The sequence below is a fragment of the Leopardus geoffroyi genome, chromosome C3 (assembly GCF_018350155.1).
Source record: "Leopardus geoffroyi isolate Oge1 chromosome C3, O.geoffroyi_Oge1_pat1.0, whole genome shotgun sequence".
Classification (NCBI taxonomy): Eukaryota; Metazoa; Chordata; class Mammalia; order Carnivora; family Felidae; genus Leopardus; species Leopardus geoffroyi.
Window position 1 is genome coordinate 133953853 of NC_059338.1, and position 27667 is coordinate 133981519.

A 27667-nucleotide genomic window follows, 5' to 3' on the forward strand; every position below is an offset into this window, starting at 1 on the left:
CGCTTAACCGACTGCGCCACCCAGGCGCCCCTCAAAATATTTTTTATATATTTTTCTTTTCTGTATTTTGCTGGTCCCGTGAGTTCCTGCTCCATAACCAACCTTAGCATTGGAACTCTCCAGGTGGTCTTAGTGAGACCAGGTACAAATCTTCACGCTCAGTTTTATCAATAAACAGTGCTAAAAGCTGGTACAAATCATCCCCAAACTCCTCAGATCCAGGTTGGGATCAACGATATTAATCGTGTGTTTCACGTCTTGACTAGGAGTCAGTGCCCTGATTCAGCAGGCAGCCCAGGCGGATCTCAGGCCTGTGAAGTTACCCCTCAGAGCTAGTCCAGGGTACGTTAGTACATAAGGTGGACGGCATCTTGGCCCACTGTGTAACTGTAAGTTTATCAGTTTTTCTTTATCAGAGAATAGTTTTTCTAATCTAGAAAATAATAGTTTGGACTGGAGTGAACTCTGATTTCTTCCTTTTTGCAAATCTTAGATTAAATAATTTTCCTAAGGCCACATGTACCAAATTAATTTATTCTTAACCATATAACCGATAGAGTTATTTTCTTACAAGGGGATTAGTTATTAAGCAAGTCATCATTTCCGTGGTATTTTTAGTAATTTGCATCGCCACCAACTTTGGCCATGTCTGACATCCACATGATCTGTTTTTCTTTCTGTGGGCAGCCTGATGCAATCCACAGACCTCTCTTTGAATCCCAGATCTGTCATTTAACTAAATGCATGATTTTAGCCAAGTCACTTAACCACTTTGTTTCTCATTTGTAAAATGTGAGTGTTCATATCCCAGGGCTACTGAAAAAATGAAATGAAATAATTATATCTTAAAGCATTTCATTCCTAGTATGAAAAGCTGCTCAGTAAAAATTAGTTTTTCCCCCTTTATATGTTGTGAAACTGTGGGGGGTTTTCTTTTCTTTTTTTTTTTTTTCGAAATTTTATTTAAATTCTAGTTTGTTAATATATAATGTAATACTGGTTTCAGGAGTAGAATTTAGTGATTTATTTAGTGATTTACATACAACACCTGGGCTCATCATAACAAGTGCCCTCTTTAATATCCATCACCCATTTAGTTCATCCCACACCCACCTCCCTCTGTAAGAAACTGTTAAATTTAAATTCCTATTAAAAAGTTATCTTAGGTTCTCTGATTTATTTATTTTCTAAAGTTTTATTTTTTACTTATTTATTTTTTCAAGTATATTGTTTTATTTTGAGAGAGAGAGACAGAGAGAGAGCGTGCCTGAGCAAGAGAGGGGCAGAGGAGAGAGAGAGAGAATCCCAAGTAGGCTCCATGCTGTCAGTGCAGAGCCCAATGCGGGGCTCGATTTTATGAACCATGAGATCATGACCTGAGCCAAAATCTAGAGTCGGATTCTTAGCCGACTGAGCCAACCAGGCACCCCAGGTTTTCTGATTTAAAACAAACTTTGTATTAGTCTGATTTAGAGTGGCAATTTGAAGGCATTTTGTTAAATTCCGCCTGTTAGGCAAAGTAATACATTCAAATGAAATTGTAAGGAGGGATTTTTTTAGTCTCGATCATAGGAGTAAAGCAGCAGAAACCTCCTGGGGCAGGAGACAGACAGAAGTTGCTGGGAGGGTTATTCATATCAGTGTATCATGGATCTCCATCTGTCTGTCTGTCTCTCGAAATTAATTAATTCACCAACTGACCAGCTTCCTGTTTGGCCAGTTCTCCAAATGCCCTTATTTCTTTTTATTCTTTCCCTTTGTTTACCAATTTCCAGAGTAACAATTTATATTCTAGCAGATTTGTACAGTCACCAATAAATTTGAAAATATAATGAACTCATGGTTATTTATAAGCTTGATGTGCTTTAATCCATAGTGGTCATTGTTCTGTTTGATGCTCCATTTGTCCAGTCTTTGGTCACTGGGTGCCCTTTCAAGTTAGCACCTGTATCCTTTGGCACTAGCTCAGTAGTCTGACTTGCTTATATTATGTTTCCTGCCCTAGACTTGGGATCAGTCATATTTCTGCAAGGAGCTGTGGTTCCTTTTAGAGGAAAATGATGTTTGGAGATCAACATCTGGACAGTAGGGTTGCTCATTGGTACCAGGTTGTCATTGTTGTTAGGCCTTTTTAAAAAAAAAAATTTTGGGGGCGCCTGGGTGGCGCAGTCGGTTAAGCGTCCGACTTCAGCCAGGTCACGATCTCGCGGTCCGTGAGTTCGAGCCCCGCGTCGGGCTCTGGGCTGATGGCTCAGAGCCTGGAGCCTGTTTCCGATTCTGTGTCTCCCTCTCTCTCTGCCCCTCCCCCGTTCATGCTCTGTCTCTCTCTGTCCCAAAAATAAATAAATGTTAAAAAAAAAAAAAAAAATTTTAATAAAGAGAGAAAAATAGATCATGAAGTTATACTGATATTTTTGCTTCAAACTTAAGAGCAGGTTATTAATTAACTTCTTTGATATTACATTGCATCTCTTTGCTCTAATTCTGAAAGTCTTTTTTTTCCTAGTGACTTTAGAATAATTTATCCAAGTGTGTATACATGTGTGTGTGTAATAGTTTGACATGTATATACATGTGTGTATGTGTGTGTATACTAGCTTCAAACCAAATATCAGTATTGTTACCAACCATGAAATATGAAATGCAGTTTTAGACTTCTTTGTGGTTCTTCTTATCTTTAGGCTATCTCTTAACGGCTGTGTAAAATACTGTGACCTAAAGTTATTTGAAATGATTCTTCTCTGGTTATGCCACCAACGCGATATACTGTGGAGTTTATTGGCTTTAGTTTCTTTTCAGTTTTTAGGGATTATTTTATTTTTATATTTTTAAGTTAATTTTAAAAAGTTATGTAATACATTTTGCAGGATTGGGAAGTCAAAACCGTAAAACAAAGGACATTCAGAGAGGCCTTGCTTGCATCCTTGTCCCAGTTCTCTCTCTCCCTATAAAGGTAGCATTTTATTAGTTTATCCCTCTTGCTTCTTTTTGAATAGGTAAGTGTAAATATGCATATTAAGTATGCAATATATATAATATATGCATGAGCATTTTATATTAGCATCTTTCCCCCTTCTTACCCCAGAATTGGTATACCATACACTCTGTTCAGTACCTCAGAGACCTCGCTCATTTCTTTTACAGCCAAATAGTACAGTATGCTATTGTGCGGATAGTCTATTTGCTCCCTGATTTGAGGACATTGGGTTTTTTCCATTCTTTTGCTATAATGACACATATAGTGAAGTAATTTCATACTAAACAGCCCATTTGTCTAAAATACTTCTTTCTTTTTAACTATTTAATTTACTCGTCCAGCTTTCAATTAACCTTTATTCCAGCAAAAAAAAAAAGCGGATTCCACACAGGGGAGGGAAACGGAGAGCTCAGGGATATATTTGTCGTATAATACTCAGTCCTTAGCCCCCTCCCCCAACAAGGCTTAGCATTTTCCCTCAGAGTGCTGTAATGATCCAAAGAGGGAATCTTTCTGAAAGCTCTTTGAAAAATCCATATAGCTTTTGGGAATCCAGATCAAAATGGAGTCTTTCCTTTAGTATGAGTCTGTGCTATGATGGTAAAAGCAGGTGACCTTCGTTAGGCTTCCACTCTTAGCTAGGTGCAATGATAGACAGGGGCCCTTCTAGGCATCATTTGCTGCCTTTGTTGCAATGCTGCAGTGGAGGGCCTACTCTCTCTAGTTTACAGTGGATAAAACAGGTGTAAAGAGCAGTTTTTGCAAGCTGTACATCAGCAGTCCATAATACAGGTCCATAATATATACATTGGGCTGGTCCTCAGGGAAGCTGCTTATGTTTTAGAATTTCTATTGCACAAATGATCTCTCCTCCAACTTTTTATGCATTGAGTAAGAGGATCAGTTTTGGAAGGAGACAGATCTTGTTGAAATTCTTGCTCATCCTTTTTATCCATCTATCCATCCATCCATCCATCCATCCATCCATCCATCCATCCTTCTTTCCATCCTTCCTTCCATCCATCTTGCACAAATATTTATAGAACTTCTCCTATGGGCCTGGCACTGTGCAAGTTCTAGGAAAACCATGATGAGAATATAGAGCGATCCCATCCTCAAGGGCTTTGTAGTATAATGACCCTATACTGCTTCCTGTGTTCTTGGACAAGTTCATTAAGTTTTGTGAGTGGTAGAGATTGTGAGGATTAAATGAGGGAATGTAGATTGTGTGCTTGGCACAGTGTTTGGGAAGTAGCCATTAGGAATAACTGCAATACCCACTTTATGAGATACTCTTGGGAAAAGACATCTAAAGCAGAAAGAAGAGTGAAGGCAGGACTTAGGGCATGGGGAAACATTAATAGCAAAGATGATCTGGGGGAAATGGATTTGAGAAGTAAAAAGAGAGATGAAAGGTGACTAACAGCGGGAAAATGAAAGAGGAGACAAGAGACTTGACACTAATGTGAAAGGCTGAGGGATTATTTTATCTGAACTGAGGGAGGCTTAGAGATGCAATATAAATTATAAAGTGCATTGCTTTACAAGTGTAATACATTGTACATGAAACTGATTTCAGTTAAATCAGTGTTGAGGTAGGGTTAGATCTTGATATCTCAGTTTGATTTATTCTCCACTTATTGTTCAACTTTCCAATATGTCTGTTTTGCATAACTCTTAGTGGGTAAAAAGACATTTTAAGTATTTTAATTTCATATATTCGAGCACTGTGCAGTGAAATGCCAGATGACTAAATCTCTCAATTAAATGAAATGTTTTTGTTCCACTCATCTTTGATGATTACTAGTCCTTATGTCTGGGATTTCTTTCCCATGCACACCCATGTGTGTATGCGTGCACAGAGAAAAATGAGGACAGGCATCACTTATAAGGGATTTTCTGGGCTCAGAGGACATTCAGACCAGTTTTCTCCAGATTTCTACATCTGCATTCATTGCCCCTTGATGATCATTGATGTCCAGAATGGCCCAGAGGCCCCTTGAGAGCCTTAGCCATCAAAAAGAATACATTTCGTTCACAGAGCAGGATTTATTTATGTATAAAAGTTGAGTTGAGAAAGATTAGGGAGCTTTTGAAAAGGACTGAAGACCCAAGGGAGAGAATGAAATGTCCGGCACAGAAGTAAGAGGCTGCTAAGTGCATCGTATCCTTGGTTAAGTCAGCATTGACGTGCACCCAATAGATTTGATGAAGGAATGACTGTAAATATTAATCTCTTTGGCCCTCAGTCTGCTCTTTGAATGAAGGATTGAATTAGACAACCTTTCTTCAAAGATCAGCTAGCAAACATCCCACCATCACCCCCCGACCCCCTGCCAACCCTGCAAAATTTTCTGATTTTTGCAAGCAATTTCTTTTTCTAGGCATTCAAGTTAGTCAATGTCTTAATATTTTGCTTTGGTATATGTAAGGTATATATAAGGTGTATGTAATACCTTTTCCTGGCAGTTCAAATTAGACATATTAAATATATATTTTTTCTTTTTCTTTTTCTCTTTTGTTGTATGTGATGGAACTGAAGTAGTTCCTCAGTAGTGAATTGCTACTTTTTTGGGGGTGGGGTGGGGAGGAATTAGCAAGGATTAAGGTAGTTTGGTGATTAACTATACTCCTTTTGAGAGCTCAAGAACATTTTACCGAGCATGATCCCATTTTGGCACGTCCGTACCCTGCTAAAGTGAGGTGATCCCCACATGCTTTGTAGTGAACCAATATGTTATAAGCTGATATGTTGTAAGGATATGGATTTTGGAGTTAGAATGTCTGGGTTTAAGATCTGCCTCTGCCACTTATTAGCTGTGTAACTTTGGGTGAGTTAACTAATTTCTTTGGCCTCCACTTTACTAGTTGTGAATGATGTAATCATATCCATTTTATAGGGCTGTTGAAGTTTTTAACTGCTTCAAAACCACTTATTAAATAAGAGAGACTAAGGAATATGTCGGTGATATAACGATGTAATGGGACAGATGGTGGCTACACTTGGGGCGAACATAGCATGACATATAAACTTGCCAAATCACTAAGTTGTACACTTAAAACTAATGTCACATCACGTCTCAACTATACTGAAATAAAATTTTTTTTAAAAATTTATTAAATGTAAATAAATATTAATTGTTAATGAGAATGACCTTGGCTTTCCTCTCTACTCATCAAATATTCCATCATCTGTAATAGGACAGGAGAGTCAGGACTATTATGGAAGGAGATGAGGAAGAGGGGGCTCAGAGTATAACATTATCCCAGTTTTGTGGATAGATAAGTAGAGGTATAGGCTCTAACTGAAGGATTCTTGGCTGCACAGGTAGTGGCATCCTGGAGAGCTAGAGACGAACTCTTCTGACTCCCAGCTTGTGCCACCATTCCTCCTTTCCTCAGAAATGCTTTCTGAAGATCTTGCCCCTGAGCGTGGCCAGTTTATTACCACATAGACAAGGGAATACCTTACTCTTTTCAACTAAACAATAAAACATGGGCTTAAACATTATTAGAAGTGGAAACAATGTCCTTTTGTAACCTGAACCATCTAATGATGGACCACAGAAAATTTCCCTTGCTGTCAGGCTCAACTTGATGTCTTCTTTTCATTGGCCAGAAAGCAAAACATGGGGTTGTTTAAATTTGTTACCAACAGTTAATGTTTCCAAGCCATGGTACTGAAAAAATTTTATATCTCTATTTACAATAAAAATGAGTGTAATTCATGTTGGTGTTTTGACTAAACTGGATGTTTAGAGACATTATAGGTGCATGCTTCTCTTACCTATGCCAGGAACAATTAATGTACCATTGTTGTGTACTGAGTAGTTCAATAATGTTTTGTAACGTCTTCCTGCAGTTCATTTGAAATATATTCTTTATAAATACATCTCTTTTGGAAATGCAATTGAGATTGGTGGAATTATCCAGAAATGAAGTAGAGTAGGACAGCTGTATAAATGTTCATAGATTTTCCAATAGAACATCTGTATTCATGACATTACAAGTTCTTTTTGTCCTATGTCAGCCTTGCTCTCTGAGATAGATGCTCATGTAACCAATGTGTTGGTAGTTATAGCTACAAGAATCTGTATGTGTGTATGTTTGTATCTATAAAACACAACATATATAAATACGTATATATAATGTACATATACACTGTATATAAGTACAAGTTGACAGTTTGGTTTTATATATGTATTATGTGTACTTGTATGTCAATTTGTACTTAAAACTTTTGTTTATTTAAACAGTCATTGGCCTTGACTTTGCTAAGCAAAGCATTATGCACATTAATTGAAAAATTTTAGGGAGAATGATTAAAATACTTAAGCAAAACAACTTTTTAAGTTTACCCAAGTACTGTAGAGCATTAAGGGCATTTTCAGTGCTGACAACTAATAATAGATAAATCTTATTTGTCTTTAGATCAGATTCCCAAGAATCTCAGAACAAGGTGCCAGGAAATTTCATGTTAATACAGAATATCTGCCCTTGGGAGAATTTTGCTTTATGGTACGTGCTCCCAGCCTCTCTTAGGCTCATAATCTAGGGATAGGATAGTAGGTCCATTCCCTGAATTCACTGAGTAGTTTCTGAGTGTCTGTCATTTAGCAAACTACTCTGATGCATGTGAAGATGAATAAATGAGGAAATAATATAATTAATAGAGGAAATAGAAGAAATAATGTGCAGTGGTCTCATATTATAAAAACCTTTGGGGGTGCCTGGGTGGCTCAGTCAATCGAGCGTCTGACTTCGGCTCAGGTCATGATCTTGTGGTTTGTGAGTTCAAGCCCCGCATCAGGCTCTGTGCTGACAGCTCAGAGACTGGAGCCTGCTTCAGATTCTGTGTCCCCCTCTCTCTCCACCCCACCCCTGCTTGTGCTCTCTCTCTCTCTCTCTTTCACAAATGAATAAACATAAAAAAACCCAAAAACCTTTGAATCTCTGGTGGAGGAATTTTTAGATCAACCAGCAATTAGAAAATACTAGAACTATTTTTTTTTTTAAAGAAGAGAACTAATTTTTTTAGTTTTAATGGGATCATTATTTTATGGAGTTCCACTTAATTGTGTAGATACTCCCATATTGTGATTTTTTTTTTAGCTGCTGTTTTTAAAAAGCCTACTGAAATTTTCCTAAACAAATTAGCGTCTATCTCATGGTTTTTTTTGGGGGGGGAGGGCATTAAGAAGAAGATTATATAATTCTTTTTAGTTATCTTTTCTATTTATAATCTTGTTCATATGTTTGAAAAATATCAGCCTCTCATGTCAAATCATTTTTTAAGGGATGCAAGGAAAAAGTGAATAAAATGTTGACTATTAGAAATACTTCAGAAATGTTTAATTTGTATTCACACACTTGTTATGTACATTACATCTATTTTTTTTTTACATTACATCTATTAATAAAAATTGCTTTGTAGGTAGAACAAAACAGTTTTAATGTCATGTAAGAACAAATATATCTTTTTTTTTCAATCCATGAAATTTATTATCAAATTGGTTTCCATACAACACCCACTGCTCATCCCAAAAGTTGCCCTCCTCAATACCCATCACCCACCCTCCCCTCCCTCCCACCCCCCATCAACCCTCAGTTTGTTTTAGGTTTTTAAGAGTCTCTTATGCTTTGGCTCCCTCCCTCTCTAGCCTCTTTTTTTTTTTTTTTTTTTTTTTACCTTCCCCTCCCCCATGGGTTTCTGGTAAGTTTCTCAGGATCCACCTAAGAGTGAAAACATATGGTATCTGTCCTTCTCTGTATGACTTATTTCACTTAGCATCACACTCTCCAGTTCTATCCACATTGCTACAAAAGGCCATATTTCATTCTTTCTCATTGCCAAGCAGTATTCCATTGTGTATATAAACCACAACTTCTTTTTTTTTCAATATATGAAATTTATTGTCAGATTGGTTTCCATACAACACCCAGTGCTCATCCCAAAAGGTGCCCTCCTCAATACCCATCACCCACCCTCCCCTCCCTCCCACCCCCCATCAACCTTCAGTTTGTTCTCAGTTTTTAAGAGTCTCTTATGCTTTGGCTGTCTCCCACTCTAACCTCTTTTTTTTTTTTTTCCCTTCTCCTCCCCCATGTTTCTGTTAAGTTTCTCAGGATCCACCTAAGAGTGAAACCATATGGTATCTGTCCTTCTCTGTATGACTTATTTCACTTAGCATAACACTCTCCAGTTCCATCCACATTGCTACAAAAGGCCATATTTCATTCTTTCTCATTGCCACGTAGTACTCCATTGTGTATATAAACCACAATTTCTTTATCCATTCATCAGTTGATGGACATTTAGGCTCTTTCCATAATTTGGCTATTGTTGAGAGTGCTGCTATAAACATTGGGGTACAAGTGCCCCTATGCATCAGTACTCCTGTATCCCTTGGGTAAATTCCTAGCAGTGCTATTGAGAAACCTCCACACTGTTTTCCAGAGTGGCTGCACCAATTTGCATTCCCACCAACAGTGCAAGAGGGTTCCTGTTTCTCCACATCCTCTCCAGCATCTATAGTCTCCTGATTTGAAGAACAAATATATCTTTACAAATAGTCCACCAGAGCTGAAGTCAAGGTTCTGGTCTTGTGCTGTGCTTTTGGTATTGTGGTGAACCTAGTAGGTAGGTTCTTCTGTGAATATCATTTGTTGTTTCTTTTTTTTTGTTTTTAATTTTTTTTCAACGTTTATTTATTTTTGAGACAGAGACAGAGCATGAACGGGAGAGGGTCAGAGAGAGAGGGAGACACAGAATCGGAAGCAGGGTTCAGGCTCTGAGCCATCAGCCCAGAGCCCGACGCGGGGCTCGAACTCACGGACCGTGAGATCGTGACCTGAGCCGAAGTCGGACGCTTAACTGACTGAGCCACCCAGGTGCCCCTCTTGTTTCTTATTATATTATATGATTAAACTTCAAGTGTGAATAATTTGCCAAATAGTATATATTTAACATACATTGAGGACAAATTATAAAGACTCATCACTATCTGCCTCAACCAAATTCATTCATATATGCACACACATGTGTATATACACACACATCTGTATGCTTTCACACACACATCTATACACATACACAATACATACACACACTTGTATGCACACAGGTATATATTTACACACACACACACACACACACACATACCGCAAATGTTAACAAATTTGATCCTTTTTGTATTGAAGGCTTGAGTTTGTTTTAGGAGACAGTGAAACGAATTGAAACAAAGAAAAGTAGGAGTTAAGAGACTAGGTTTCAGTTTTAGAAGGAACAATGGATTTGGAATTCAGATAGTAGCTTTCTCCTCTCAGACTTGAAAGGACTCTGGCTTGGAAATCAGATTTGTGTCCTGGCTGTGCTCTATGAGCCTGCTGACATCATTTGTGTGACTTTCTTTCCTGAATGTTTAATTTTACGGAAAATGAGGATAAATAGTAACCCATCTCATGGGATAAGATTAAGTGTAAATGCTTTAAGGCTTAAAGTACTCTACAAATTTATCATGATGATTATATTGTCATTTCATTTTCCCAAAGTCTGTTTCCTTATGTGTTATGAGGAGATAATACCTGTTCATAGAGCCATTATATTGATCCATTAAATGATTGATATGAATGCTTTGAAAACACTATAAAAGTTTATTTGCCTCATATGATTTTAGGTTGTTTCTGCTAATGTTGGTTAAAGTTGAAGACCGCTTGCTCCCACATTTAACCTTTAATCATAGTATTTATTTTTTGATGTGTACCTTATGATTCAAGACAATAATAGGTAAGATTTTTTGAAAGGAATTTTGAGGAATTTTGCTGCTTTAGGTGAGAAATTAGTCTAAAACACTTCCCTTCCTGAAATATACAATTTGGAAAAATTAACCATAAAGCAAGTTTCTAGAAATAAAAATATTTTTTCTTTCACTTTTAGAAAAAACCAAACACCCATTCTTAGGGAAAACAAGTGACTTAAATGGTTGAGAAAGATCACGCAAAGAAAATAACAAATGTTTGTAATTTTTTTTTTTTTTAATTTTTTTTTTCAACGTTTATTTATTTTTGGGACAGAGAGAGACAGAGCATGAACGGGGGAGGGGCAGAGAGAGAGGGAGACACAGAATCGGAAACAGGCTCCAGGCTCTGAGCCATCAGGCCAGAGCCCGACGCGGGGCTCGAACTCACGGACCGTGAGATCGTGACCTGGCTGAAGTCGGACGCTCAACCGACTGCGCCACCCAGGCGCCCCACAAATGTTTGTAATTTAAATGTATGTCTATGGGAGTGTTAGCCTCATACAAAATTTAGAAAAGTTTTTGGATTTAGAATCAAACATTTACAGTCTAGCCCTTGTTTTGGCATTAATGAGCTATTGATCCAAATTAAGTCATACATCTCTCTCTCTCTCTCCTTTGTCGTCTATAAAATGAGGAAGTTGAAGAAATGATCTCTGATCTCCTGTATTACGTTAGGATTACACTTTTCTGAGAATATTGGAGACTCAAAATAACAGAGGACAAAGGAAAATAGATGTGTATTTCACCCTCACAAAAAAATCTGGACATAGGAAGCTCAGGATTGGTATAGTGACTGCAGTAACTGAGACAGTTTCCAATTTCTGCTTCATCTGGACTCTTGTCCTCATGGTCCAAAGGAGAGGTGTAGCTGTCAACCCAGCATTCATAGCAGCAGGGGGTAGGAGAGGGGAAGAAAGGCGTAAATGGATGTAATGCCTTTGCTTGCATCACATTGACCAGAACTTATTTCATGGCCATATCCAGTTGCAAGGGAGTCTGGGAAATGTAGTCTGCATTTCAGACAAGCATAATCCACACTACTACTTTAGAATAGCAGCCCTGGGTCAAATGTAGCCTGCTACCTGTTTTGTTTTGTTTTGTTTTGTTTGGTGTTACTTATTTGTTTACACAAGACTGACTACTTTAGCACTATAACAGTTGTTGTAAGAGGCACTTTCAGGCACACTGAGTGGAAAATATTCGCTATCTGGTCTTTTATAAAAACAAACAAACAAACAAACAAACAAACAAATAAATAAAACTTGCCACCAGTAGGAGACTATTGGTGTTTCTAGAAGAAAGAAGGGTAGTCATCAGGGGATAAGTAGCACTCCCCATCATAGCTCCCAAATTCTGTGATTCTATGATAACAAATAAGAAACTCAAACAATTAATTTCATATAATGTAGGAATAATTTTGAAAATGTTAGTAAAGGCTAAAATATAATAGTAAATACTAAAACACAAAGTCCTTTCTTGTTCTAACAGCTTGCAACTTGAGTCACACCTATTAAATTGCCTTCTTTTTTATTCTGTCCACTTCCCCATCTTGCAATGGTTGCTTTCATTTCCAGCCCAGTTGTCGAAGATGTTGGCTATTCCTCTCCAGCTTTGAATAAAAATCTATTTTATTTGGCAGGTGCCTTGCATGTCCTTCATTTGGTGAAAATAAAAATGTGAAAAGATACAGGGCTACCTTTGATTCTGGTGAAGCCCCCTCAGTGTAATATCTGGGTCTGGTAGTGAACCAGTAACCACAACAGTATGAGAGGCACCCATGGCTATTAGTTGGGAGGTACATTGCATTGACTGTTGCTACACTGTCATTTTTTCTTTTGCTCGTTCACATGTCATTTGGGCTGAAATGTAAAATATTTATTGCATTTTCTTATTCTTGTATCTTTTCAAGATACTTTAGTGTCTTCCTAAAAGAAGTTTTATTTGCAAATGTGTGATTTTATTATTCAAAACCGAGAGTAGATAAGATCAGAACAATAAGGGAAAGAGGCTATTGGTATTTTGCTGCGAGATTTAAAAATGGATCAGTTGGTGGTGCTCGTCATCGCATTGGGAAGTCAGGTGAGACCCATGTCATCTGTTTCTTTTCTAGTGCTTTCTACCCAATGCCTCCTTTAAAAAAGTTGGTTAATTAGTGGATTTTTTTTTTTTAATTTTTTTTCAACGTTTATTTATTTTTGGGACAGAGAGAGACAGAGCATGAACGGGGGAGGGGCAGGGAGAGAGAGAGACACAGAATCGGAAACAGGCTCCAGGCTCCGAGCCATCAGCCCAGAGCCTGACGCGGGGCTCGAACTCACGGACCGCGAGATCGTGACCTGGCTGAAGTCGGACGCTTAGCCGACTGCGCCACCCAGGCGTCCCTAGTGGATTTTTTTTTTTAGTAGATTTCTGAAACCTAAGTTCTGATAGTTGGTTTGGTGTCCTCCAGAGTTGCTCAGACCATTAGATTACTAGAGTATGTTTCTATCTGTAAAACTTATTTTGTGAATATTATTACCTGTTGGAATTATGCATGTCTTTTGAAACACAGCAAAGTCTTTAGGTATAAAGTGCAGAATGTATCATACTGGTTAAGATTTCCATTTCACGTGTCACTGCTTTGCTGAGTTCTTAGTTTTCTAGCTTAAGCTTTCTCTTTCAGAAGGCAAGGAAGGTTGATCATTTTTTGAATTTTCTTCTAGTTATAAAATGTTGTGACCTTTAATAATAATCTTGGCTCTCAGTAAACTTACTTCAGTGGATAGATGAAAATTCAGTGGATAGATGAACACAGTGTATAATTAGGATATCATGTATTCCCTGTGCATGCTGCACTCTCTGTCCTCCAGGTTTTTGCTCAAATGGCCCCATGTCAGTGAGACCAGCATCCCCCATTAAAAAATGCAACTCTTTTCCCAGAAGTCTTGATTTTCCTTGCTAGGCTCAACCTTTTTCTCTGGACTGCTTTCACCTTCTAACATTCAGTAAGAATTGCTTAGTTCTTGATTTATTGTTTATTATCTGGTTTTCCTACAGTATATTGTAAACTCAATGTGGGCAGGGATTTTTGTCGGTTTTATGCACTATTTATCTCCAGAGTCTAGTACAAAATCCCATATACAGTAGGTACTCAATAAGTGTTTTCTGTTAAGGTAAAAAAAAAAAAAGCTTTTGAAAAAAGTTTATTTATTTTGAGAGAGAGAGAAAGAGAGAGAGAGGGAGTGCATGTGCAAGGGAGAGACAGAGAAGGAGAGAGAGTCCCAAGCAGGTTCCGCACTGTCAGTACAGAGACTGATGCGGGACTCAATCTAACAAACCATGAGATCAAGACCTGAGTTGAAATCAAGAGTCAGACATTCAATGTACTGAGCCACCCAGGTGCCCTGATGTGTCTTAAAAATTGTACACTTTATGAGTTTTCTGAAGGTTATACTTAGCAACACATTTTTAAGTAACAACAAAAATGAATTTTAGTTTGACTACTATTTAAATGATTGAAGATTAAGACATGATGAATTAAAAGGCATCTGCAAAAAACCCACAGCTGACATCATACTTATGAAAAACTGATACTTTCCCCCTAAGATCAGGAACAAGACAAAGATATCTGTTCTTGCCACTTGCATTCAAGCCAGGGCAATTAACTAAGAGACTGAAATAAGAGACATTTGGATTGAAAACAAAGATGTAAAACTATCTCTATTGAGATTGTATGATCTTATGTAGAGAACATCCTAAGGAATCCACTAGAAAAGTATTAGAACTAGTAAATGAATTCAGTGAAGTTGGAAAATAAAAGAGTAACATGCAAAAATCAATAGTATTTCTAGACACTAGCAATGAACAATTTTAAAAGTGAAATTAAGGAAAAAATTCTATTTACACTAGCATGAAAGAATTTAATACTTAAGAATAAATTTAATAAAAGAATAAAAGAATACAAAACTTAAATATTCTGAAAAACTGTAAAATACTGCTTAAAAAAAGAAAACCTAAATAAACAGAAAGACGTCTCATGTTCATGAATCGGAGCACTTAATGTTATTAAGATGACTGTATTCCCTAGATAGATTCAGCATAATCCCCATCAAAATTCCAGCTGGCTTCTTTACAGAATTTGACACATTCATTTGGAATGCAAGCAACCCAGAACAGCCAAAACAATCTTGATAAAGACAAAAGTTGGAGGACCTAGACCTTTTGATTCCAAACTTAATAAAAAGCAACAATAATCAAGACAATATGGCACTGACTTGAAATAAACATAAATATCAATTGAATAGAATTGAAAGTCCAGAAACAAACCCATACATCTATGATCAACTTATTTTCAACAAGGATGCCAAGACCATTCAATGAGAAAAGAATAGTCTTTTCAAAAAATGGTGCTGGGACAATTGAATCTTCGTATGCAAAAGAATGAGGCTGGACCCATACCTCACACCATGTATAAAAACTAACTCAAAATGGATCCAAGGCCTTAATGTAAAAGCTAAAATTATGATACCCTTGGAAATAAAAATGGGCGTAAATCTTTGTAACCTTGGATTAGATAATACAACCAAAGAAAAAAATACATAAATTGGATTTCATCAAAATTAAAAACTTTTGTAAATCAAAGGACACCATCAGAAAAGTAAAACAAAATAAAATAAAACCCTAAAACCCAAAAACCCAATAAAATTCCAAAACAACAACAAAAAAGTAAAAAGCAACCCACAGAATGGGGGAAAATATTTGCAAAATATATATCTGATAAAAGACTTGTATCTAGAATGTATCAAGAGGGCTGCCTGGGTGGCTCCGTTGGTTAAGCGTCCGACTTCGGCTCAGGTCATGATCTCATGGCCTGTGGGTTTGAGCCCTGGGTAGGGCTCTGTGCTGACAGCTCAGGGCTTGGAGCCTGCTTTGGATTTTGTGTCTCCCTCTGTCTGCCCCTTCCCCACTCGTGCTCTGTCTCTCCCTCTCTCAAAAATAAATACACATTAAAAAAAATTTTAAATAGAATATATAAAGTATCCTTAAACTCGATAATAAAAAGAAAAATAAAGTAATTAAAAATTGGGCAAAGGATCTGAACAGACATTTCTCCAAAGAAGATATACAAATGGCCACACGAAGATACTCAACCTCATTAGTTATCAGGGAAGTGCAAATCAAAACCACAATGAGATACGAGTTTAAACCCACTGAGATGACAATAATCAAATGTTATCTGTGATATTAGCAATTAAAGATTGGAAGAAATTGGCACCCTCACGCACTGCTGGTAGAAATGTCAAATGGTGCACCCACTTTGGAAAACAGTTTGGCACTTCCTCAAACACAGAGTCACCGTATGATCCAGAAATTCCATTTCTAGGCATGCATCCAGAGAAATGAAACATATGTCCACATAGAAACTTGAACGTGAACATTCATCGCAACATTATTCATAATAGCCACAAATAGGAACAGCCCAAATACCCATTGATGAATGAATGGATAAACTGAATGTGGTATATCAGTGCAATGGGTTGTTTGGCCATAAATAGGAATGAAGAACTGATACATGCATTCATATGAATGAACGTTATATACGTTATGCTAAATGATAGAAGCAAGACAGACATAGTGTATGACTCCATTTATATGAAATGGCTACGATGGGTAAATCCATAGAGCCTGAAAGTAGACTAGAGTTTGTCTAGGGCTGAGGGAGACAGTTTGAAGGAAATGGGTGATAGCTAATGGATACAGAATTTCTTTTGGGGGTGGTGAAAATGTTCGAACAATGATTGTGGGATTGGTTGTGTATGTCTGGGAGTATACTGAAAGTTACTGGATTGTACACTTAAGTAGATGAATTGTATGGCATGTTAATTATAGCTCAATGAAGCTGTAAATTAAAAAAAAAAGAAAGAAAAAGAGGTACAGAACATTTGGATTAGTGCGTTGACTGTATTTATTAAATGGGTGCTCTGGTCCACCTCATGAAATTAGAATTAGAATTAATTTGGTAGAATTCATATGGTATCTAATGAGCAAATCTGCACTTGGCCCCTGGAGGGGGGAGCAAAGACATTGTAACAGGTATAGTTAGGTGTTTAGAAGTGTATCTCAAAATTTCAGATAAATAGGGTTTTAAAAATCTGCTTACTTCTCCCAGGGGGAGGGTAGCTTTGTCGGGTTTTTGTGGCTATTAGTGGGCGTAATGACAATTAACCTCCTCCATGGGAAAGCTCTGAGAGCGGCTGGATTTGGACAACAATGGAAAGGGGAGAAGTTGAAAACTGCTGAGAGAGAAAGTGGATCTTGCCCAAAGGGCCTCCAAAGAGGGTTTTGCATTTGGCACTGGCCCACCTCTGTAGCCCTTGCCTCTATGAACGGAAACAAAGTGCAGTAACTTAACACCAAGGGCTTTGCTGGAGGCTTATTATAAAAACCGAAAAAGTTACTAAGACTCCATTATTCTTCTGTGAAATTTCCTCTGCAAGGCTTTTTCCTTTCCTGCAGTAATTTGGTTCAAGCTTTCGCTGTTTTGCCTGAAGTTGCCCAGAGCTGGTGAAAAGGAAGGCAACACTCTGATTTTTGTATCTCCTCATTCCGAGTTGTTCTTGCCCTCTGTGGTTTTATTGCCTACATGCAGAAAACGCTTAGGTTTCTAAGCCATAGAAGATGAAATATTAATTTGATTTGATTTTTGAATCCCTTTCCTGACGCAGCTTGGCATTTGCCGTTATGTATTATCGTAGCCGGGCCTTTGCAAAAACCTGAAATGAAAAGTGTGGTTGTTTTCTTTGCTGAATGTACCTTTCTATTACCTTTCCTTCAGTGCTCCCGAGACCTCGGATCCCCGAGATTGGGAATCTCATGTTTCCCTTCTCCTGTACAGTGTCTCCCTGTGTTGGCAGAGTTGAAGAAAGTGTTATTGTAGGCGAATGAGCCCCCTTTGCCTTAGTAGGAGTTAAATATGAGCTTTATGTTGTATCTCCATGATGAAGTCACGGAGGCTGAGGCTTCTAGAAGTGTGTCTTCCATTGAAAGCCTTTATTAGTGATTTTAGCAAGGCCAGGCAAGAAATTTCAGAGCATTCTCTCTTGGTTAGCTGGAAGTGGTCCCATCTGAGCCACACTGTGGCTGTTGCCGGGCACTCGGAGAGGAAGCTGTGGTCGGAGAGGTCTGCTGCTCGCACTGTGTCCTCTAACAGGAGCTACAGAGGGGCAAAACTTGAGACAGGCTGTCTGCAGCAGCCTTGTGTGAGGCGAGCCACCCTGCCGGCGTATCCGCCTCAGGAGGATTCTTAAAAGAACTTCCTATAAATTCTTCCATTTGGCCCATAGGCTTCCCTTCAGAACTGGTTGCTTTGATGGTGGCACACGCTGTTCCCTTCAATACACATGGGCTGCTTCTCCTAATGCAAACAAGGCGTGGTTCTGGGCTTTGCTGCCCCTGCTTTAGAATGTGACTAGATGTTATGCCATGAGATATTGTGGATTTAAAGAAACTGTCTGTTCTCTGTCTTACGACAGCCACTGAATTATAAAAGGGATACCAGACATTCACCCCGATACACCGAATCATAGTTTGTGAAAGGATTTCTGAGATTTTTCACAAGGGTGATACTGAGATATGAAGGAGGAAGAGATATATTGTGCTTCTTGTGACACTTTGTGGATTTATGTATTGTTTGTGAAAATGTATGCTTACTATGCTGTCTATTCTCGGAGCACTTAACATTTGCTAGCTTTAAGGTTTGGATTTTTTAAATATTCTCTTCTTTTATTCCCCTTTTATTCTTTTATTCCTTGTGATTAACTTCCTATAGAAAATGTTGCAAGGAAAAGTAGAAGCTGAAAAGGGTAAACTCATTTACCCTGGAAGATAGGAAAAACATTTGTTTTGTATTATAAGATTAGAAGCACAGTCTTTGGAAAAGTTAAATAAATTTGAGTTTGTTTCCCTGCTCTATCACATCGTTAGATGTTTCCTCATCTGTGATGTGGAAAGAGGCTATCTTTCTTCCAGCCTAAGACACCATTAATTGTACGATGCTGCATGATTTGGAGTCTATGAAAGGAAAATGCTTTTAATTCGATTATGCCACGAGGCTAAGATACTTTTGATTGTAAGACACATTCTGATTTCAGAGCAACTCAAAATCCACACAATTCTGGGAATGAGATGAGATACTATATGTCACTGTATGTGGTATATAGTCTACACCTGTGCGTGTGTATGTGTATGTGTGTGTAAAAAGAGAGGGAGAAATAGAGAACGAATGAATGAGAACAAACTTGACTTCCTTCTTTTCCAGATGTCCATCCTGTTCTTTCCCCTCCTTCCCTGTGCCCAGCTCCCTTCCCCTCCCCCCTTCCCCGTGCCCAGCTCCCTTCCCCTCCCCCCTTCCCCGTGCCCAGCTCCCTTCCCCTCCCCGCCTTCCCCGTGCCCAGCTCCCTTCCCCTCCCCGCCTTCCACGTGTCCAGCTCCCTTCCCCTCCCCCCTTCCCGTGCCCAGCTCCCTTCCCCTCCTCCCTTCCCCTCCCCCCTTCCCCATGCCCAGCTCCCTTCCCCTCCCCCCTTCCCCATGCCCAGCTCCCTTTCCCTCCCCCTTCCCCTCCCCCCCTTCCCCTCCCCGCCTTCCCTGTGCCCAGCTCCCTTCCCCCAAGGCAGCAGCAGAACTTCAAAGTCATAATGGCTTATTTCTTAGTGACTTACGTTTGCAAACCATTTATTTTTCAACATAACTAAAGAAAACTTTGGATGTGAAACACATAGGATCCGTGAATTTAGAGAAAAGCGCATGAGGACATCTGAGATTCTGAGTGTCTGTTAACTTAGTTCACACCACAGTGGGACATTTTGCACCATTGTGATTTCGTGATAGAAAAGAGGTATCAGAGGGCTGCGGACATCATAGGCATCACGTGCCTTGTCGCCTTCAGTGGCTTGCCAGTTACATTTTTGCTAATAACGCTCAACTCAGAATTTTGGTAACAGCGAAATTTTTCAGGCATCATTTAGTGCCTGCCAGGCTTAGACTGATCTTTAGCAGCTTATTTTGGTCCCGAATGAGGTCTTAGATTTCCTACTTGTAAAATAGGATATAGCCTAGTTCAGGAATAATTAGAAAATGGAAATGAATAGGCCATTTGAAGTTTTTGTATAATAAATTCTTTTTTTTTTTTTTTTTTTTTAATTTTTTTTTCAACGTTTATTTATTTTTGGGACAGAGAGAGACAGAGCATGAACGGGGGAGGGGCAGAGAGAGAGGGAGACACAGAATCGGAAACAGGCTCCAGGCTCTGAGCCATCAGCCCAGAGCCCGACGCGGGGCTCGAACTCACGGACCGCGAGATCGTGACCTGGCTGAAGTCGGACGCTTAACCGACTGCGCCACCCAGGCGCCCCAATGTATAATAAATTCTAAATAACAAAGCTTGTTCTTTCATCCCTACATTTCCAGGTCCTGGTAAGTGCTAGAAAGGGATGAAGATCATAAAGATAAAGTCCCTGCCATGTACAAAGACCTGAGAGTCTAGCAGGAAAGAAAGATAAAATAGCATATAGAGATTTTTGCCTAATTATAATTTCAATATGTTGATTTGTGCAAATGTTAAACTCATTAATATTAGGTAGATAATAATGATGTTCATATTTATGATGATGATGATCACCAACATTTATTAAGTCCTGACTCATACACTATGAGTCAGACACTGTCTTAAGCACTTTATATCTCTTAACTCACTTAAAGCTAACAACCTATGAGGAAGATACTATTCTTAGCCACATTTTACAGATGAGAAAATCGGAGGCCTGGGAATATTCAGAAATTTGTCCAAGGACACACAGTTTGTAGGTGGCAGAGCTGAGATTTGAACTCCGGGAATGTGTCCATGTGGCCTGTACTCTTACCTGCATTTGTCTCTTAGACATCTGCAAATGCACTGGCTTCTATCCTCTACCGCTACCTTAGGCTGGGTCCCTGAGTTCAGACCTCCACCGTCTCCCCTCATACACACAGACTTGATGCTTTTTCCCCTGCCCACCCTCTTGTACCCCCTGGGTCCCAGCCGTGTCTTGGCCACTAGAGGGCGTGAGGAGCAGAAACTCGAGGACTGCACAGCCATCCCGCCAGGGCTGGGAAAGGGGCTGATAGGGAGCAGAGGCTCTGAGGAGCCAGGAGGCAGTTGGAAGAAGGCTCTCTGGGTTCTGAGGACAAAGGGAAGGGGTGAGCACCAGCCAGTGAGGTGGATTTGAACGCAGACACGGTGCGTGGCAGGCGGGCAGCTTCTGCTGGGAGATCCCATCTTATATATTTACATCTTATAATATTTATTTATTGCTATCTGAAAGTCGAGTGTTCCAATGAAGACTTTCATAAGCCAGAAGGGCATAAAGCGGAGAAGCAGTTATAGTTAATTTATATGGAAAAAATGTTGAGCATTACCAGGCTCAAAATACAACCCCTCTTAGGCTCTTCTGATACCTTAGGAACCTCTTCCTGATGATGCACAAAACAAATGGAGATAAAGCACAGATGCTCGCAGACACTTCAAAGCTGTGGGGCCTGATGCTGAGATGCTGAGTGTGGTTCCCAGGGAAGGGGCTTGGCGGGGCCACTCTCAGTGCCTTTATAACCCCTTGTTGCCAAACAAATGCTGAATGCTATTTTCACTCTTCGTCTTTGTTTTTCCCCCCATAAAAGTGAAAATCCTCTTTGGATTTCTTTTGGTTAGCGAAAGCAGAAGATGCCTATGATTTCCCCTCCCTACAAGGCAGTGGGGGAGTTGGCCAGGCCTAGGATGCAATGTGGTGCTGGGTGGGAAACCAACTTCCAGCCCCTCCAGGCTCTGCACAATCTGGTTTCCCCAGAGCCAGGCTTTCGGAAGGGGCAGCGAGGAGGCTCTGCTGTTACCCCCGTTCTCCCCAGCACCAAATCTGCCCTATTTATCCCCTGTGCCTGATATTCTAACAAGGAGACGTTTGGGTCTCTTACTTAAGCTGGAGATCTGAATGATGTACAGATTACCATGAACGGATGGTCAGAATTTCTGTTTGGATAGTGCAGTGAGATTTAGATGAGACGGGGACATCAGGAGAAAATTTTAAGGCGTCCTCACTCTGTTCAATATAACCTCATATTTACCGATGACAAATTTGCTGTTTTGAAGAGTTGAATACTAATTAGAACGCATAGTCAAATAAATTATATTACTTTTATTTTTATTTATTTATTTATTTTATTATTTATTTTTGAGACAGGAGAGACAGAGCATGAACAGGGGAGGGTCAGAGAGAGGGAGACACAGAATCCGAAAAAGGCTCCAGGCTCTGAGCTGTCAGCACAGAGCCCGACGCCGGGCTCGAACTCAAACTCACGGACCTCGAGATCATGACCTGAGCCAAAGTCGGCCGCCTAACTGACTGAGCCACCCAGGCGCCCCAATTATATTACTTTTAAATTGTGACTTGAGCTATGAGCATGGAGGTTTGTTTTGTTTGTTATCCTGGGGTCTAGAACAGTATCAATTATTTAATTGAAATAAAGATTTCATGAATGTGTAATTTTCCCTTTAAAGAGAAAGTCTTGCCTATTTATTTGTGTAGATAGAATGCGTACTCTTCCTTAACGATGATGATATTTTATTAAGCAGCTCATTTAAGCCCAGAGCTCTGGTCAATTTACCTAGAAGATTCCAGGGACCTGTTAACTCTCAGAGACCTCTGTGCTGACGTGGACAGAGTGCTGGGCTGGGAATCAGAGACCTCGCTTTTCCTTGTGAGACACTCTCTCCCTTGTGTGCACTGTGGGATCAATCACTCGTCTGAGCTGTCAGTTTCCTCATCTGTAAAAAGGTCATTACTGATCTTGCAAAATCAGGGCTGTCGTGGGGATTACAAGATGAACACTGGTTGCCAGGCAAAGCTCAGGTTTTAGATTAATCTAATCCTTCTCTGCTCCTTTATGTGGGTTGCTGAACATGCTGGAGCAAAAACCATCCAACCGAGTGCGCTGGTGGAGACTACAGACTTCTGAAAGCCAATCTCATCTGGACCCGTTGGGCTCTCCACTTGCAAAGCCTATTGCATATTCTCATTTTACTCTCCTACAACAATTATTCTAATCCTTGGCTGTATTTAAAATTCTCACTATCCCTGGGGCTCCTGGGTGGCTCGGTTGGTTGGGCGACCGACTTCGGCTCAGGTCATGATCTCGCAGTCCGTGAGTTCGAGCCCCGCGTCGGGCTCTGTGCTGACAGCTCAGAGCCTGGAGCCTGTTTCAGATTCTGTGTCTCCCTCTCTCTCTCTGCCCCTTCCCTGCTCATGTTCTGTCTCTATCAAAAAATGAATAAACATTAAAAAAATTTTTTAAATAAAAATAAAAGAAATTTCTCAATATCCCTTTCCTCTAAGAGTTAGTTTTGTTTTCAATTATACAGAAAAAACAAACACACCCGGAAATAAAAAACCAAAACCATGTAAAAAAAGAATCTATAGCATGTTACCCATTCTTAAAGAAAAAAAGCATGGAAAAAAGACTGGAGTGAAATATGCCAGGATGTAATCAGTGGAGTTTGTTCCTTCATACTTCTCTATGCTTTTCAAGTGTTCTGTTGTAACACGTATTACATTATGTCTGCAAAATAATGGAAAAATTATGAAACAGAAAAGCTACAGTTTGAGGACCTACCACCCACCTGTTGACTTCTCCCCCACCCCCTTCTCCCCTATCCTGTTCCTAGCTGGAATTAAGGGGTCTCTCTCTCTCCCCATCTAGTGCTAATGTGATCATCTATGCTGTTAATTCCATATTCTCTTGATTTCTCAAGGATCGTGCATTGGTATCAGATAAACCTTTCCCTCCACATTTAACCTCCCCTTCCTTTTTAGTCTGTTTTTGTCAGTATATAAATATGCTTAGTCCCCTCCAGTCTTAGCAAATGCATGACATTCTCCAAGTCCAAACTCTACCTTAATCCCACTCTTACCCTAGACCCATACCCATTTTTCCTTTTGTAGCCCAAGTTCTGGAGAGTCTGAATCTGGCTTCTTCCTTCACAACACCCTTAACATTGCTCTTGCCAAGATCTCTCGTGACATATTTGTCTCATTTCAGTCTTCACCTTACTTTCTTCTTCATACTTGGCTCAAATACAAATACTGCCGCTTCTGTGAAGCCCTCCCTGATTTCTCCCAGAGAAGGCTCACATGCTTCTTTTCCAGTATTCTTCCTGCCTTTTGTCTAATTGTTTTATTGTAGTCTAATTTGTTTATTTTTATTTTAGATTATGAGGTTCTTGGGGCAGGCAATATAGCTTTTCTCTTAGCTTTTAAAAAAGCTGTGAAACATAATGCACACAGAAATATGTGAATCAAAATTGAGAGATAATGAATAATCATAAAGTGAACATTTGTGTCACTATTACCCAGGGCATGGAATGGCATGTTTTCAGTACTCCAGGAGCACCCTGTATCCTTTCCTGACCCCACCTGTTCCCCCTACTATCTTGGATTTATGACCCTTACTTTCTCGGTTTTCTTCGTAGTGGTGCTGCCTATCTATGTATTCCTAAACAAAGCATTCAGTTCTATCTGCACTTGAACTTTTTACAGATGCCTTCATGTCATGTGTTCTGTTTTGTTTCTTTCATCGAACATTGCATTTGTATGATCCATCCATTCTAATAGTTGAGCATTGTCATGACCTTCACTTTTGTTGCTGTAGAGTGGCCTTTCATTATATGAATTTATAACATGCAATGTATCTATTAATGGACATTTGGTTTATTTCCAGTTTTTGGCTATTATGATGCATCAGATTTCTTGTACACTTCTTGTTTTAAATGTGTATTTATTTATTTTTTAGAGAGAGAGAGAGAGAGAGAGGGAATGTGTACACAAACAGGGGAGGGGCAGAGAGGGAGGGAGAGAGAGAATCCCAAGCAGTTTCTGTGCTGTCAGTGCAGAGCCTGATGAGGGGCCCAATTCCATGAACTGTGAGATCATGACCTGAGCCGAAATCAAGAGTCAGAGCTTAAGTGACCAAGCCACTCAGGCTCCCCTCTGGTACACTTCTTTTGATCCCCATGTGCCTGAGTTTCCTTAGGGTATAGATCCAGGATTGTCACAGGATGGGTGTATCTTCAATTCTACCAGATAATGGTGAACTGTTCTCAAAGTAGCTGTCACAGTTTACATCCCACCAGCTGTGCAGAGAGTGACCACTGCTCTGTGACTTCGCCAACATGTGGTAGCATCGGCCTTTTAAATTTTTATCGACACAATTGGTGCAGAGTAGTATTTTACTATGGTTTTAACTTGTATTTCCCTCTTAGCAATGAGGGTGAGCACCTTCATGTGTTTGTTGGTCAGCTGGATTTCCTCGTTAGTGAAGGGCCTGTTCACGTTTCGTTCACTTTTTCAGTGGGTTGCTTGTCTTTATTTTATTGATTTGTAAAAGGTATTTTACATTCTGGATATGTGTCCTTTGTTGGTTGTATATGTTGAAAACAAATTATACCATAAAATCATACACATTAAAGATTTATTGATTACGGGATTTTTTTTTTTCCTCAGTGCTAATCAGTAAGTAGGAACAGGAGTAATTAGAAAACAAATTACAGTGTACGTTAACCTTCAGAGTAATCCTATCCTTCCCTTCTTCTCTCTAGGTGTTATTATTGTCCCCAGTGCCGGTGTGGGGATTGTCCTGGGAGGCTACATTATAAAAAAACTGAAACTTGGTGCAAGAGAATCTGCGAAACTAGCCATGATCTGCAGTGGTGTATCTTTACTGTGTTTTTCCACCCTGTTTATCGTTGGATGTGAAAGTATTAATCTAGGGGGCATAAACATCCCATATACAACAGGGTAAGTATCCTGAAAGAGCCATTTTGTATCGTCCTGATCATGAGTTGAGTGCAAAGCCCTGTAGTGTTGGTACCCAGGGCTGGACCGTCTCCCCGCTCTAGGCGGGTCTCCTGTGCACGTTCCGTCTCCCGGGGGTGCGGGGCATGCGCTCGTGGAGGGCAGCGGCCGTGGTCCCTCCTTGGTCCATGCCCCTTTTGACCCTCACAGAGTGTCTCCTAGTATTTTGGTTATAACAGATGAGGAGGAGATGCTTGTTGGGTTAAAGGAAATGATTCTTCTTTATAATGCAATGTTTTGAGTCGCTAATATGTTCACGTAGTCGAAGAACATAAAGCTCAGTGGCAATGTAACGGGAATGAAAAGTCTTGCTCTTACCCAAGTCCTCCACCTCATCCCCCCGTCAGAGACAAACCAGGCAGGCACTTTAATTCATTTCTTACGTGTCCTGCCAAGGCTTCTTTATCGAAGAGACTATGAACATGTATTTAAAGTTTTACCTGTGTTATAGCCAAAAAGTAGCATTCTATATATGCTTTCCCAGCTTTAAAAAATATATGACAATATAGCTTGGAGATCTTTCTGTGCCAGTAATAAGAATACAGAGCCTAGCCTACCCTTATATCGACACTCTCCGATGCTTCACTCATTAATCCTCATGACAACCCTATCAGGTAGGTTCTATGATTATCTTGGTTTTACAGATGGCAAAACTGAGGTACAGAACACACATACTGGGGGTAATGCTGATAATATGTAACACACAGCTAAGAAAAAAGTTCCAACCTGTAGCATTTGCCGATTTCAGAGATTTGACTATCCCCACTGACGCTGATTTCAAGCTAACCGCGTGAAGATACTGAACACCAAGCTGGGAGGAGATGCCCAGTCACGTACCATTATATAATATTTCTATCATAGAGGTATTTAGACTTAAAGAGCCTGGTGAAGACGTAGAGAGTAGTATAATAAAATAATTAGGAGGCAATGAATTGAGTATTTATTATCTTTGTATTATTTATTTAACTGTAAGTTTATATAACTTAAAAAAATTTTTTTAACGTTTATTTATTTTTGAGACAGAGAGAGACAGAGCATGAACGGAGGAGGGTCAGAGAGAGGGAGACACAGAATCTCAAATAGGCTCCAGGCTCTGAGCTGTCAGCACAGAGCCTGATGTGGGGCTCGAACTCACGGACCGTGAGATCATGACCTGAGCCGAAGTCGGCCGCTTAACCGACTGAGACACCCAGGCCTCCCTATATAACTTAACTTTTAATAATGGCTACACTAAACAAGCAGATGACTAAATCCTTGAAAATTGAAGATTTTATGACCCAGGGTGGCTGTGCTGGATGTTACATCAAACTTAATTCAGACTTCACCCCAGAGAATTCAGAGTCCATGCTGTTAGCACTCCTTTTAACTGCTATGTAACATTCCATTTAATTCTGTTTTGTAATTTAACCAGTCCCCATTTGACAGGTGGTTTCCAATCTTTAGTCATTAAAAATAATGCTGCAAAAAATAATTTCATGCCTATATCACTTCTCCTGTGTGCCATGTGTTTGTAGGATAGATTCCCAGAAATGAGATTGCACTGAATATTGCCTCCCCAGGTGTTGTATAAATTTGTACCCTTACCAGCAATGGATCTGAGGGTCAGTTTCTCACACCCTGTCCAAAGGAAGGTGGAAAATTCTTCTTTGAGAGTTATGAAAACCATAACTTACATTTCTTGAGCACATTGGGGTTATTAGAATCTACTTATTGGACAGAATTTCAGTGCCTACATTTTGGTGCTTGGTATCAACGAGCACCGTATCCTTTTGATTTTCAGTGGAGTTTTATCTTATAAAATGTTCCACTTGAACTTTGAACAAGAAGAGCTTTAATTTCACTTAGCCAACCTAGAATATCAGAAAGAAAAAAGGAGGAACTGCCAATCAGAGCTTATTTGGATGACAGAATATGGTCACTTGTCTCAGGAGTCTTTTTTTCACCAAGAGATGTGGGTCTGGGCAATGCACGTACTGATA

General features: G+C 39.6%; 1 protein-coding gene across 4 annotated transcripts in view; it reads left to right on the plus strand.

The window, feature by feature from the left end:
- The window catches only part of SLCO5A1 (solute carrier organic anion transporter family member 5A1), a 211294-nt gene that overhangs the window by 153185 nt on the left and 30442 nt on the right, over positions 1-27667 (plus strand). For all 4 annotated transcript variants that reach the window (XR_006706594.1, XM_045454978.1, XM_045454977.1 and 1 more), the window contains one exon: positions 25433-25631. Coding sequence is in view for 3 of the 4 variants with exons in the window: in XM_045454978.1 (XP_045310934.1) it covers positions 25433-25631 (199 nt within the window). In the remaining variant the exon portion in view is untranslated. The remainder of the gene's footprint in view (positions 1-25432; positions 25632-27667) is intronic.